Source organism: Bos indicus x Bos taurus, chromosome 3 (assembly GCF_003369695.1).
Source record: "Bos indicus x Bos taurus breed Angus x Brahman F1 hybrid chromosome 3, Bos_hybrid_MaternalHap_v2.0, whole genome shotgun sequence".
NCBI classification, from domain to species: domain Eukaryota; kingdom Metazoa; phylum Chordata; class Mammalia; order Artiodactyla; family Bovidae; genus Bos; species Bos indicus x Bos taurus.
In genome coordinates this window covers 40579277-40594155 of record NC_040078.1, presented here as the reverse complement: position 1 = coordinate 40594155, position 14879 = coordinate 40579277, and the positions used below count along the sequence as shown (strand labels likewise).

Sequence of the window (14879 nt, the reverse complement as noted above, 5' to 3'; positions counted from 1 at the left end):
AGCTAAAGTCACATTTGAAAGTAATCAAGGAACGAGGGAGTTATTCAAACTCAATAAAAGTACTGGAGAACATTTTATTTATTTATAAATGATTGTCAACATGTTTAAAAGTAGAATGTACTCATTTGTAACATTTATTTAGGTTTTAAACATCTTAATTTAGTAGTGTTCTTTAATGAAGATTGTTATTGAACTATATTTGGTAAACTATATTTATATTAGATACATAATTATTAGAAATTAGAAAATTTTTAAAATGTTAGCATCCAAAACATCTTATATAACTTCCTCATACAAGGTGCATGTTGTAGTCCTTTGTAAAAAAGATTCAGTTCAAAATCAGTTTAAAACATGCAGCCAAAAATCTGTATCAGTATGTGTCTAAATGAAAACATCAAGGATGTGAGTAAAACCATCAGTAATTATTTACAAGGAATTAGTTATCTGTATTATTGCATTGAAAAAATTTTGTTCTCAAATCATTGACTGAAAATTTTAACTGTACTCAGTTTCCTACAGAGTAGGTCATATTCATATTCAAATTATATTGGTCTTAATGTCAAACTACTTTTGAATTCACTATTGAAAGTAAGGCCCATTGACCATTGGCATTGGCATCATCTGGACATTTGCCAGTAATATCAAGTCTCAAGACCTATCCCAGACATACTGAATCAAAACCTACATTTTTAACAAAATACCAACATGATTTATGTGTACATTAAAGTTTGAATAGCATTGTCTACTCTGGACTAGAACAGTGGTTCACAAACATTAGCATGTATCAGAACTACCCAGAGAGCTCATTAAGACACAGACTGGGCCCCTCTCTTTGAGTTCCGATTAAAGGGGTAAGGTGGAAACAGGACACTGTATTTCTAATAAAGTGCTCCTGATCTTCTTGGTGGCCCATGGGGGCCACCCTGTGAGAACAATTTCCTTTGATAGGTGGGTGCTATGGTTTGAAAGGCTGTGTCCCTTTGAAATTCATATGTTGAAAGCATAACACGCAAATGTGATGTTATTAACAGGTGGTACCTTTGGGTGGTGCTTATGTTATCTTCATGGAACCCTCAAGAATGGAATGGTTGACTTATAAAAGTGGCTCCAGAGAACAGAAAATGAAAAGTCTGCTACTTGTAAAAGGGTCCTCACCTCATCATTCTGGGACTCTGATCTCTGACTTACAGCCTTCAGAACTCTAAGAGATAGATTCTATCATTTATACACTCGACAGTCTATGTTTTCTTTGTTATAGCAGCCAGAATGGACTAAGGCAGTAACTTGATACTAGCTCTTATAAATAAATTGAATAGGTTGCCGAAAAAGGAGAGAAAAAAGCAACTGAGCACGAGGCATGTCCTATATTCCCATAAATATCTGTGTAAAAAACAAATTTCAATTAACTTTGTGAAAATATTTGAGTAGGATAGTCTAAAGACTGTGGCTCTAAATAAATTTTATAAAAAAGGGAATGATTCAAGAAGGGTTATCATTACATTTTCTTAAAAAATACATTATAAAGGCAAAAATAGTAAATACAAATAATAGATCTTAATGTGATATAAGTAATATCAGAACATTGGAGGATGATTTTGAAGAAGGATGCATTGGATGACAAAAGATAAAAGAAATCAATACACCAAATATTTAAGATTCAGTAATGATTTTTAATGCCATCAATAATACTTATTGCAGTAGAAGAGTAGTTGAGAGAATAATATTCATGTTGTTCTAGTTTTGATATACTTTGAAGGGATGTTTAATCAGATATATCTAAATTATATTCAGAAATGTTTGATAAACTTCATAAGCTGAAAATACAAACTCTGGCATTAATCACCAATTTGTCTTATGGGCTTCCCTCGTGGCTCAGTGGTAAAGGATCCTCCTGTACGCAGGAGGCCAGGAACTACAGGTTCGACCCTTGGGTTGGGAAGATCTCCTGGAGGAGGGCATGGTAACCCACTCCGATATTTTTGCCTGAAGAATTCCATGAACAGAGGAGCCTGGCAGGTTGCAGTCCATAGGGTGGCACAGAGTTGGATACAACTGAAGCAACTTGGCATGCACACATGCATTTTGTTTTTATAGGAATTTGTATCAATATTTGTATCCAAATATATTTCACATATAAGCTGTGACTTGCAAAATTTGAAAACACTATCAAGTGAAGAAAGAGAAAGAAAAACTATGACACTTACAGGAGGGCCTTTTGGTCCAGGGAATCCAACTGGACCTTGAGGTCCTTGAGGACCCTGAAAAGAAAAAGCAGTAGGGTAATCTAAGCATATACTTTAAAAGGAACATCTTTACACTCTGAAGTTTATTTCTACAGATAAAGAACAATACAGACCACAGCTTATTTACCATAATGGCAGAACAATGGGCAATACAATGAGGTAATCTATGCTAATCTATAAGGAAATGGATGATTTTCCACAAAATTCAGTACTCAAAACTGCACATCACATAAGTGGCATTACCTTAAGAACACTGAAAATATTCAGAATTCATATTAAAAGTAAATAGAACATGGGTGTATCAGGAAACCTTGTAGATAATCTATTTTCAATATTAGCTAAAAACATCTATAAATGGAAATATTTCAATTCAATAGACTCCCCCAAATTATTTTTAAAATTGACTCTATACATATTTTGACACTACAGTCATACAAAATTAAAAGAAAAAAATAAGTGACTATCTCAAAAAGACCATAGAGGACACCTTTAACTAATCTCTATATTTAAAATGTATTTGTTTTTGAGGATATTGCTATCTCATTTTATTCATGCATAAGCTTCTTTTGTAGATAAGATGAAAATACTATGTCCCAAATATTGAAAAAGAAATATTTATGCCACAAATTATCCATTGTTTATGCAAAATTCAATTTATTTCAGTATGTTCATTTTTTGTTTTTATTCTGTTTTATTTTTGCTAAAATTTCTCATTTTAGACCTAAGTAAAAACTATATTAACTAAGTCCTTATTGGTAGGCATTCATGCTCTGCAAATCATGAGTATGAGGGATCATATTTAACTTGTAGAATATCCTAATGAGTGCATATAAATATATATGTATATATACATATATAATATATATTGTTTGTACATATAATGCTATTTATATATATATACATACATAAATATATTGTTAAAGAAGGTCATTAAAATGGGCAAATATAGGTATTTTTAATTTCTAATTCAATGGTACTACAAAACTCTCTCCTTGAACTTCCCAAGTCATATATACAGAAGAGAACATTTCTGTGATATTACTTTTATTGTTCTTCAACTGTGTGCCTAAGACATAGCAAATAGTTCATGATACTTAAAATTCTTTGAGAAAATGCTATATTATAGAGAAAATGTATGATAAACTACACAGAATGCAAGAAATACATTTTGTATATTTAAAACAAGTATAAATGTTTCTTGGAAATGGTTTCAAGCACACTTAAAAATTTTTTTGCTTTTTAAAATCAACCTTTGAGCTTCCCTGGCAGCTCAGATGGTAAAGAATCTGCCTGCAATGTGAGAGACCCAGGTTCAATCCCTTGGTTTGGAAAATACCCTGGAGAAGGGAATGGCAACCCACTCCAGTATTCTTGCCTGGAGAATCCCACAGACAGAGGAGCATGACAGGCTACAGTCCATGGGGTCGCAAAGAGTCAGATACAACAGAGCGACTAACACTCACTTTACTTTGATCCTCAAAATATACTTTTCTCATTCTCAAAATTTCTTCACAGTCACAAGTGATCATGTTCTTGGGTTACACTGTTGTGTTCCAAAATAAAATCATGAAGATTTATAGCTGATACTGAGATTTTGGAATGTATAATAAAATATGTAAATAGAATAGTTTGTGCTTTAAAGACAAAACTCTTAGTTATGCTACAATTTGTTAAATGGTTCTACTGGTTCTATTCCAGTTAATGATTCAGCCATTTTAATTAATTTAACTGTATATTCCAATTAAGATGACTGATATAAAATATTTAAAATGTGTATATTGTTTATGAAGTCAAAATGTACAGGATGAACTTAATTTGGAAATAGCTCATCAACAGTAAGAAATATTTAATAGAAACTTAATTAAACTTGACCCAAAGCCCTGAAACAACTGTAATTTAATGTTTATACTTGGGTCTTATATACTGATATTTCTGTCACAAATAGAAAGTTTATTTTTTAAAAAATGACCTATTCTCAGTTTTAAGTTATACATCAGAGGGTATTTCTGTTTTACTTTTTGTGAAATACCTATTATAAATTTCAATAATATAAAATGTATAATTCTATACATATATAATATCAATTTTATATTTTATAATATCAATTTTATAATATAAAATGTATAATTAAAGTATAGAATATTAAGTCATTAGCCTAATTTCATTGATAGTAATGTAGAATATTTTAAATTCTTTCAAGAGGATAGCTTTTAAAATCTGGCTACAAAAATGCTATAGTTTGCCAAACAAAGGGCGTGCTTACTTATGTATATTTAGCTTTATTTTATATCAATTGAAAAATCAATTTACTAAATAGTTTTCCTATTTACTGGAATAGACGCTTTATCTTGATTGGAATGTTTATTGATTGTGACTTAATGGCTACTGGAAGCTTGCATGTTACCAGCATAATGCTACTGCCAGCTCCAGAAACAAAGTATCAGTATGGAAAGCAAGAGCAGGGGAGGAGAAGGTATAGGTGTTATATACAGGTAGGCTGCAGTCCGTGGGGTCGCTAAGAGTCGGACACGACTTCACTTTCACTTTCACTTTCACTTTTCACTTTCATGCATTGGAGAAGGAAACGGCAACCCCCTCCAGTGTTCCTGCCTGGAGAATCCCAGGGACGGGGGAGCCTGATGGGCTACTGTCTATGGGGTCGCACAGAGTCGGACACGACTGAAGCGACTTAGCAGCACATATTTAAAAGAAAAACAAGATTTCGGTTTGAGTTTAAGAGTTAATAACATACGCCAGTTACACATATAATTTCTCTCACTTCTATAACAAAATTAGTAGCACATAAATGATGAAGATTTTTTTAAGGAAGTAAATTAAAGAGTGGGCTTCCCACGTGATGCTAATAGTAAAGAACCTAGTTGCCAATGCAGGAGACTCATGAGACACAATCCCTGGATCAAGAAAATCTCCTGGAGAAAGACATGGCAATCCACTCCAGTATTCTTGCCTGAAGAATCCCATGGACAGAGGAGCCTGGTGGGCTACAGTCCATAGGGTCGCAAAGAGTCAGACATGACCAACACGACTTAGCACGCACACACATATTAAAGAACAGGAACTTTTAAACTCTGACGTTTTGTGGATTTGCAAACACATGTCTTTTCCCAGAAATTTAAACACTTGTGAAATATAAACATTTATATGATGTAACTATTATACTTACTCTTTCACCAGGAGGGCCAGGAGGGCCATCACCACCTGAAGTGCCCTGGGAAAAACAACACAAAACCAGAAAAAAATCAGTTTTGACTCCTTCCGGTAACAGCCGTCCTCTGGAAGAGGAACCTACAGACAAGCCCAAATGGAACAAGTTCTGACAGTACCTTTGGACCTGGTTTCCCAGTGGGACCTCTTGCTCCTCTTGAACCTCGAGGTCCCTGTATGTAAGAGCAAAGATGAAATTGATCTAGCTCCAATTACATCAAAACGGCACAGGATCAGTTTTCTTTTTTGAAGCAAATTATTTTGGAAAGTTAAATCCAAAATCAAAATCACCATTTTAAATCAAGGCCCTTACCGTTGGACCACGCTGACCCCGAGGACCTGGTTTGCCAGCTACGCCCTGTCAACAACAGTACAAACAGCCTCAGTATACAGTATATCACAATGAATTGCGAGTCTGGGTCCGAGACATAGGTTCCCATGTAAGAACACTTATATTAGTCCAGAACAGTATACTTGTATATCATACCCGGGCACCTTTCTCTCCATTGGCACCTGGAAACCCAGGAAATCCAGTGGAACCCTACAAAAATAAAAATAGTAACCAATGAGTATATTAATTAACATTTTAGCAACAAGCTGAAAGTCTTTTAAAATACAGTGGTTCTCACAAGTGGGTAGCATTCAAATCAAAAATATAACTTTAAGACACCATACAACCTTTATTCATGTACTGAAAAATGAACTTACAGTGACACCTGAAATCCTGGAAGCATTGAAAACATGAATTGATAACACATCTTAGTTTTCAGCTTTAAGGAAATTAATTAATCAAATATATCATTTCTCATACCAAAAAATAGCAATTAAAGGACATTTCATATAAAATAAATTTTGACTTATAATTCTACATATTTGCTTCAACTCTGAAGAAAAATTTTGCTTTTCACAAGCATGAATAATCAAATAGTAAAATAGGAGTTTTATAAAATGTTTTTCTGAATTAACATTATTGTATTCTTGTAGTATACTTATCACTTTTTAGTTGAGTATTTTGTACCTTTGGAACTGGATAAAATCAAAAAGATTAAAAACCTTCCCCTTTTTCTGTTTGATGTTTAAATGTGGTTGGATACAGCTGAGAGTCTAAGTCAGACTGTCCAGCGTTAAAATCTGTTATGGGGATTCCAAACACATGAATTCAAGACTTATGTTTGTCATGCAATCATGTAAGTAAATTGAGTACATCACTTATCCCCTTTGAGCATAGCTTTTTCTTCAGTAAAATGAGATCATCTGCATCTTACAGGTACTTTGACACTTGTAGGATATAGAACTGAAGGAAGGCAAAGTATAAAAATGATAATAATAGATAACATTAAATAAGGATTATTTAAGGATGTAATAAGCCCTATAAAAGCACTATGTAATTTAATCCACAGTTACCTTTAACAAATGGAATATAATTCCATTTTACCTTGTACATATGTCCAGATTTTCATCTACTAAGAGATTCCTTCAAACATGACTGTGATTGGTTTGCCTCATTATTGTATCATGAAATAAAGCAGATTAGGGTTCAATCCTTTCTCTTGAACTTACTAATAACTATGAGACCCTCAGAGTGGTGGGTGGGGGAGGGGGCTTCCAAGCACTCACTTTTCCTATTCAGACCAGTGTATGGATTAAATGCAATAATGTGTAAAATGTCTAGCAAAGAATAGTAGACATGCAGATTTTACACACTTTTCCATGCATCAATGAAGGTAAAACAAAGCCTTCTTTGACTTGAATACATCTTTGGGTTTTGTTTTTCTTTATTCTTCTATTAGATTCAGGTGTACAGTAAAGTTAATCAGTTATACACACACACACAAACACACACAAATACATATTCTTCACTCAGATTCTATTCCATTAAAAGTTATTACAAGGTATTTAATATAGTTCCCTGTGCTATATAGTAGGTCCTTGTTGTTTATCTATTTTATATACAGTAGTGTGTATCTCTTAATCCCAAACTCCTAATTTGTTTGTTTCCCCCACTTCTCTCCCTTTGGTAACAATAAATTTGTTTTCTATTTCAGTGCACACTCATTTGGACTGAACTAACCTAAAGTAATATTTCTCCCAGTAATAATGGCTCCTCTCTATCAGAATAGTCTAGAGTGACTGCTGAAAGAAGGGACTGTCAAATCCTACTGCAGGCAATAGGGTCCAGGAATTTGCATTTTTAACAATTTCTCCAGGTGATACATACAGAATGGGTGTTATCAATTTATATTTCCTCCACAAATCAGGAAATTTGTATGTGAAGCCTTATGGCATTTGATGGACAAAGCTTAGTAAGAACTGCTAAGCGTCCTATTAGGACCCATTTAGCAACATATTATAGTTCATTTATAGAGACCACTATGTGATCAACCTGAGGACAATTATTAAAACATGTAATGCTCACATAATGGGGGAACATGTCTGCAAATTACATTTTTGAAAGGCTTTCAAAAAGCCTTTTCTCTCTCTCTGCTGCTGCTGCTGCTGCTAAGTCTCTACAGAGAATCATATAGTTATATCTGGTAGAGTATTACTATGTGAATACTCTAGGACATTGACAAGTAATTATTATTCAATATGGAAGTAATTCATTTCTACCAAATTCAATTCAAGGACAAATATTCATCTGTCCGGAGTAGAAGAGAAATACATTTATAGAGACTTTATTCGAACAAATGGCTCTTATGTATCAATTTTATGTTTAATGAATTTATTTTCTTACATAGTTTCTGCTCTAAGAAATTTATGGGAAATAGACAAAAATGTCTAATCCACCAACTAAACAATTTGTAATATATAGGCAGATCCTTCTTTTTTTCCCACATAAAAATTATCACCAAAATGTACAATTTCTATGGAAAGACAATTTGCTTTTAAGTGGAAAAAATAAACAGCCAACAAACGACCAAAAAGTCAATGGTTAATAGCAAAATCAGCTTTTTTGGTGAATAAAACTTTTAAAATTAGTTTAAATGCTATTTTTAAATATAAACTAATTCTATCTGAAAATAGATTTTACTTTTTGAAATAGCTATCATTGGATACAACATAGCTGCAGTCCATGGGGTCGATGGGAGTCGGACACGACTGAGCGACTTCACTTTCACTTTTCACTTTCATGCATTGGAGAAAGAAATGGCAACCCACTCCAGTGTTCTTGCCTGGAGAATCCCAGGGACAGAGGAGCCTGGTGGGCTGCCGTCTCTGGGGTCGCACAGAGTCAGACACAATTGAAGCGACTGAGCAGCAGCAGCAGCATAATGGTACATATTTTTAAAACCCATTGTGGTTTACATTTCTAGTAAGATATTGCATAAATTATATTGTCTAATTATAGTCCTTATATTGCTTGAAAATTAGCAGCCAAGTTTCAGTGAAAGGGAAAGTCGCTCAGTCATGTCTGACTCTCTGCGACCCCACGGACTGTAGTCCACCAGGCTCCTCGGTCCATGTAATTCTCCTGGCCAGCATACTGGAGTGGGTAGTTGTTCCCTTCTCCAGGGGATCTTCCCAACCCAGGGATCAAACCCAGGTCCCCCGCATTGCAAGAAGATTCTTTACCATCTGAGTCACCAGGGAAGCCCGATTATAGTCCTTATATTGCTTGAAAGGGATTAGTAGTCTAGTTTCATATTTAGTATAATAAAGACTTAAGCCTATTCAAAATTCACTGGCTTCCACATAGGAAAGGAATGTGACCCTATCTTTGATTTTTGATGTATCCATCATTTTTTATTTAAGAACTGAGAAACAAATGGTTTTGATCATAGAAAAAAGTTGTGAAAAAGTAAAAGAAAAAGATAAAGACCAAAATTTCAGACATTTAGGTTAAAAGGTAATAATGCAATGTTTGATTCCTCGGGGAAGAAGCGTTTCTCTCTAGTCATTCTGGTCCATTTTGTTACTAAAGAACTGAATGATTATTGAACATAGTATTGACTTAGGAAAAACAGAAAAATATAAGGATGTCAAATAAACACTTAATAGAAAACTATACTCATTCATGTAAATGTAAAAACAGATTTTTGTTTTTAAATCAAAACACAACCACAACTGCAATTCAATTTAGATCAAAAATTTACCCAATAAGTTAAGAATAGTTTAAAGTTGTATTTTATAAAGTAAATATCTTTTTTTACTCAAAGCACTTGTGAAAATGCTTGACATCCAAAAGGAAATTAACTAGGTAACAGAATAGGGTATTAGAGACAATATTTAAAAGGTAAAAATTACTAATTAATGCTTGCATTATTTTTTAAATCATAGATTAAATGCATCTTTCTTTAGAATGGCTCCATTACCTCCTAGAATACAAGGAAATATTCTAGAAAGCCAGTGAATAGGGCAAAACTGGATGGCAAGCCTAAAATACTCTTATCACATGATAATGAGTCACAAGTACATGAAATTCACATTTGTCAGGAGGTAGGATATTTTTGTCTCCCATTGATTATCTGTGAAACATTAATAAATATATGTTTGGGTATTATTACACCCAACCAGGATGTATCCTTATATTATAAACCTGTCAAACATTAACAAATCAAACAGGGATAGATAGATGACAAACATATAGATAGATAGTAGATAGATATAGATAATCTCACGTGCATGTAACTACCTTTATATTAATAAGCAAAATTTATATATGAAATCATTTAACCATTTAATGTAATTAGTCAATCAATCAAAAGAATCCTTAGTGAAGTTCTATAATGAGCTCAAGGAAAACTAATGCAAGGTAAACATGTATTTTAAAAACACTTTTTTGCTTAAAATATGTATATTTCACATAGTCAAAAATAGAATCTCAGTGCATTGAGTGCATGAGTTGAGTAGTAGTCCTCTCAAAGACATATCAAATATCCAAATATTCTGGAATTTTTGAATATTACTTTATTTGGAAAAAAGGGGTCTTCGTAGATGTAATTTAGTTCCAGATCTTGAAATTAGATCATCCTGAATTATCCAGGTGGTCTTTATATCTAATGACAAGTGTCTTTATAAGAAGAAGAGAAGATAAGAACACAGAAAAAAAGGTCATGTGAAGAAGGGGTTGGAGATTGCACACAAGTCAAAAAATGCCGAGGGCCACAGGAAGATGGAAGAGGACAGGACAGATTCTCCCACGGGGCTTTTGGAGGGAGTATGGGCTGGCTGACACCTCAGTTTTAGACTTCTGGCCTTCAGAAGTGTAAGAAAGTCAATTTCCATTGTTTAAATAACCAAGTTTGTGGTGATTTGTTACAGTAGCTCTAGGAAACTGATTCTGTGGAAATGAGGGAAAATGAAGAGGATCAAAGAAGAGCCATTCTTTCTCTTAAAATAATATCAAATGGTAATTCAAACCTTTAGGGAACTAGACAGGAAATCAAAACTTCTAGATCTATTAATTAAATGCTGCCTAGGAATAGACCTTATTCCAATTACAAGGAAGTAGCTGACTATGACTTCCTCTGTCTCTAAAATACTCCAGTCCAAAATCACATAAGCTCTCTGAACTCTCTGCAATCCCAGTACCCATAAATGCATCTGACTTTCTCTTGTAACATTATATTTTAAGGATTCATCATCTCTACATTACAAACTGAAATGTAACCATAGATGATTAATGTTAAATGTATTGACAAAATGCTAATAAACAAGCTATAAAAATCAAGCTAATTGTTTTACCTTTGGACCTTGTCTTCCTGGATATCCTGGTAATCCTGGAACGCCAAGTTTCCCCTAAAGTTAAAATAATAATAATAATAATCACTTCAAAATAGAATTCAGTCTATTAGAGCATTTGAAATGAAGATTTGCAAGTTTTTCCATTCTTTACTTTCACTACATTTCTTAATTTGAATAGGAAAAAAATGTTACTAATGCTATGATGTTCAATAACTTAACCTCTTAAGTGATAGTGTCTTCTTTAAGGACATAGTGAAAGTCACTCAGTCATGTCCGACTCTTATGCGATCCCATGGACTATACAGTCCACGGAATTCTCCAGGCCAGAATACTGGAGTGGGTAGCCATTCCCTTCTCCAGGGAAGCTTCCCAACCCAGAAATCGAGCCCAGGTCTCCCGCATTGCAGGCGGACTCTTTACCAGCTGAGCTACCAGGGAAACCCTGACATAGGGCCCTGAGTAAAGATAATTCTAGGACTGTTTGTGAATGAAAGAATATGGTAAGAATTCACCTAAATTTTATCAAAATTAAATACTATTTAAAATGAATGGCTGTAGTTAGAACTGCATGTAGGTTTTGCCATTTCAACTAAAGGTAATCTATTTGAAAAAATTATTTAATTTCTCACTGTAAATAGCAAGCAATCATGTAAACTTTTTTTTTACTAAAGGAAAGCTTAAATAACTATATTAAGAAATTTTAACCTAGTTTTTGAGCAAAGTTTCTTTTATTCAAATATCTGAATAAATTGAGTTAATAAATACCAAATATTGAGAGACAGAGCTAAACAATGATTTTTGTGGAGTGTTAATTCCTACGGGTGGAAACTTGAGTGTGTAGCTATTGTCTTCCAGTGCAATAAAATTACTACTCAGTTTGAAAATGCTAAAACAAATGATAAATTACAGTGAAGTCCAACGATGTATAGCATATACTAAAAGGTTTAAAACACTAAACTAACAAAATTGACCCCCTGAACAAAGCATTAATTTAAAAATTTGGATAGAAAGAAAATAAAAATAAGTGGATTGAATAAAATATATGTTTGTGAAATTTGACTGAGACAATTTCCTTAAGATCTTAAGAAAGTATGTTTAATATATAAAATATTTATCAAAATCTTAAACATTAACAGACAAATAGTATTATTATTTCCTATGTGCATTCAAAATAAATAACAAAAACATAAACAAGTCCAAATTACTATCTATAAAACTTTAAAAGATGAGGAGGCTTTATGAACAAAAATAAATATTTTACTGGATGAAGCAAGGCAAGAAATTAAGAATACAGTTTATGATCTTGTTATTATAGATAGGGGTCCCCTGATAGCTCAGCTGGTAAAGAATCTGCCTACAATGCAGGAGTCCTAAGTTCAATTCCTGGGTTGTGAAGATCCCCTGGAGAAGGGAAAGGCTACCCATTCCAATATTCTGGCCTGGAGAATTCCATGGACTATATAGTCCATGGGGTCACAAAGAGTCAGATATAACTGAGCGACTTTCACTTTCACTATCTTATATTGAACTAAACAGTTGTCTGATTCAAGATCAACTTTACATAGGTAAGCGGTCTTCACACGAAAAATATTCAAACAAGCCTTAAGAACCATACTTATAATGATGTCACCTTGGACACAGTATGTTGTCACAGCTTGTTTTATGCTACTGATTTCAAGGTTAATGAAATTCTCTTAATTATGATCAGAAAACTTTTGCAGTCTATGTTACTACATTAGAATGCAAATTCATTCATTTTAGAGTCATTTAAAAATAAATCCAGACAGAAAAACTGTATTTTCAGTACAGTGATAGGCAACTTCAATAAAGGAGAAAATACTAATGAAATGCTAAAGATGAAAAATTGGGAAGTAAACTTCTGATGCCTCAGAACAGTTTGTGGGACCAACTTACACAGAATACAGTGGGGTTGAGAAAAGAGGAAGGTCCTAGAATATCCTTAAACTATTGGCAAAGGAGCACTTTAAGCAGAAGGTTCATAGGTCTTATAAGCCTTTATGCCCTGAACCCCATCTTTTCCTTCTGTTGCTTAAACACGATGACATTATTTATTGGTTTACAAACAGCAACTGGGAATGTGAAACTGTAGAAATGACTCATGATAACATGAAAAAATGATTTTTTATTTGTCTAGTCACAATACCTATATAATCCCTGTTTTTTTTTCTGGAACAGGATGGTAAAGGGCAGAGACAACAATTTTCTTATACAGCATGCTATTTTCGTATTTATAGAATAATGATATGCTCAATATAAAAAATTGGAGACTAGACATACTTACAAAAAAAGGAATAGTTTGATTTATACCACCAAGAGACATGTATTATTTATATTTTCCTTCAATGTACATAATTGGATAGCACTTATCATCAATATTTCTAGTTTTTCTTAATTTAACTTCAGGTTCATTACTGGAGGGGGTTGCCATTCCCCTCTCCAGCGGATCTTCCTGACCCAGGGATGGAACAGGGGTTACCTTCATTGTAGGCAGATTCTTTAACATCTGAGCCAACAGGGAAGCCCTATAAGTTGTTTACAATATCACTAAATATTCTATGAAGGCATAATTTTAATGTTGCCTAATATTATATCTAAATGTAACAGTTGCAAATATTTTTGACATATGCATATAGCTTAGTGGCTGTGAAAGCAATACATTAGTATTATCTAGGAACTTTTAAAACATGGTGATGCCTGAGTTAAACTGGATTAGAATTAAAACCTCTTAAAGTATGGCCTGAACATCAGTATCTTTTGAAACATTTATCCTGTAAAAATACATGCTTATGTGGAAATATTGAGAAAAGAACATTTTGGTTTTAGGGCCAAAGGTCTCTCAACTTGCTCCAAAACAATAAGTTGGCCACTTTTCATTGATTCTTTCATCCTTCATTAATCACAGGCAGATTCTGCACTTTTAATATAGAAGAGTGTTAAGAGTGGCTGATGCTACATGGCCAATGGGAGAAGAGACTAGAAAATAAGAAACAGTAGAAGAGGATGAATGTGCCCGTCTCCTGATTATACTTCTACATAGCATATGGATATGAAATTGAAATTCAAAAAATTGAAACTAGATAAAACTCTTGATTTATATAGTGGGTGATTAAAATCACCCTAAAATGACAATGAAACATCATGTACAAGAGGACCTGTAAATTTAAAGTTGTTCACTCACCTTCTCTCCTGCTTGACCAGGAGGACCGGGGTCTCCGGTTGGACCAGCTCGACCTTTGGGGCCTTCAGGGCCATCCTCTCCTCTTGGACCTACTTGACCAACTTCTCCCTGATAACAAAGTAAGAGCATTCTTGCAACTTAAAATATCTTTGAGACTGAACGGCAGAAATTATAGTTCATCAAAAAGTTATATTCTTCAATTCTTGGTTTATTTACTCATATATATGACAAAGAGGACTGAAAGTCTTTGACTTTATCAATCTTTCAATTAATACATAAATGACTCAATACAGTCTGACATTTGAAAAGCTACAGAAGTCCTATGCTACCATGTATCACACTAAATTAATTTTAATTCACTGAGTCACAGAAAGAGAAAGAGAAAATAAGAATCAAAATTAGATACTATAGGTTGACAATATATGCTACCCCAAAATACGCCACTTTGGCATAAGGATTATTTTGAACTGAAGGCAAGTGAGAAGGAGCAGATACAGAAAAAGTGATCTACCCACCCTGTACTTGCT

At 33.7% G+C, this 14879-nt stretch overlaps 1 protein-coding gene across 2 annotated transcripts in view; it reads right to left on the bottom strand.

The window, feature by feature from the left end:
- Positions 1-14879, bottom strand: part of COL11A1 (collagen type XI alpha 1 chain) — a 223393-nt gene that overhangs the window by 90475 nt on the left and 118039 nt on the right. For both annotated transcript variants that reach the window (XM_027536365.1, XM_027536366.1), the window contains exons 30-36: positions 14353-14460; positions 11154-11207; positions 5956-6009; positions 5782-5826; positions 5588-5641; positions 5428-5472; positions 2205-2258 (exon numbers count right to left, since the gene is read on the bottom strand). In XM_027536365.1, coding sequence (XP_027392166.1) covers positions 2205-2258; positions 5428-5472; positions 5588-5641; positions 5782-5826; positions 5956-6009; positions 11154-11207; positions 14353-14460 — 414 coding nt within the window. The remainder of the gene's footprint in view (positions 1-2204; positions 2259-5427; positions 5473-5587; positions 5642-5781; positions 5827-5955; positions 6010-11153; positions 11208-14352; positions 14461-14879) is intronic.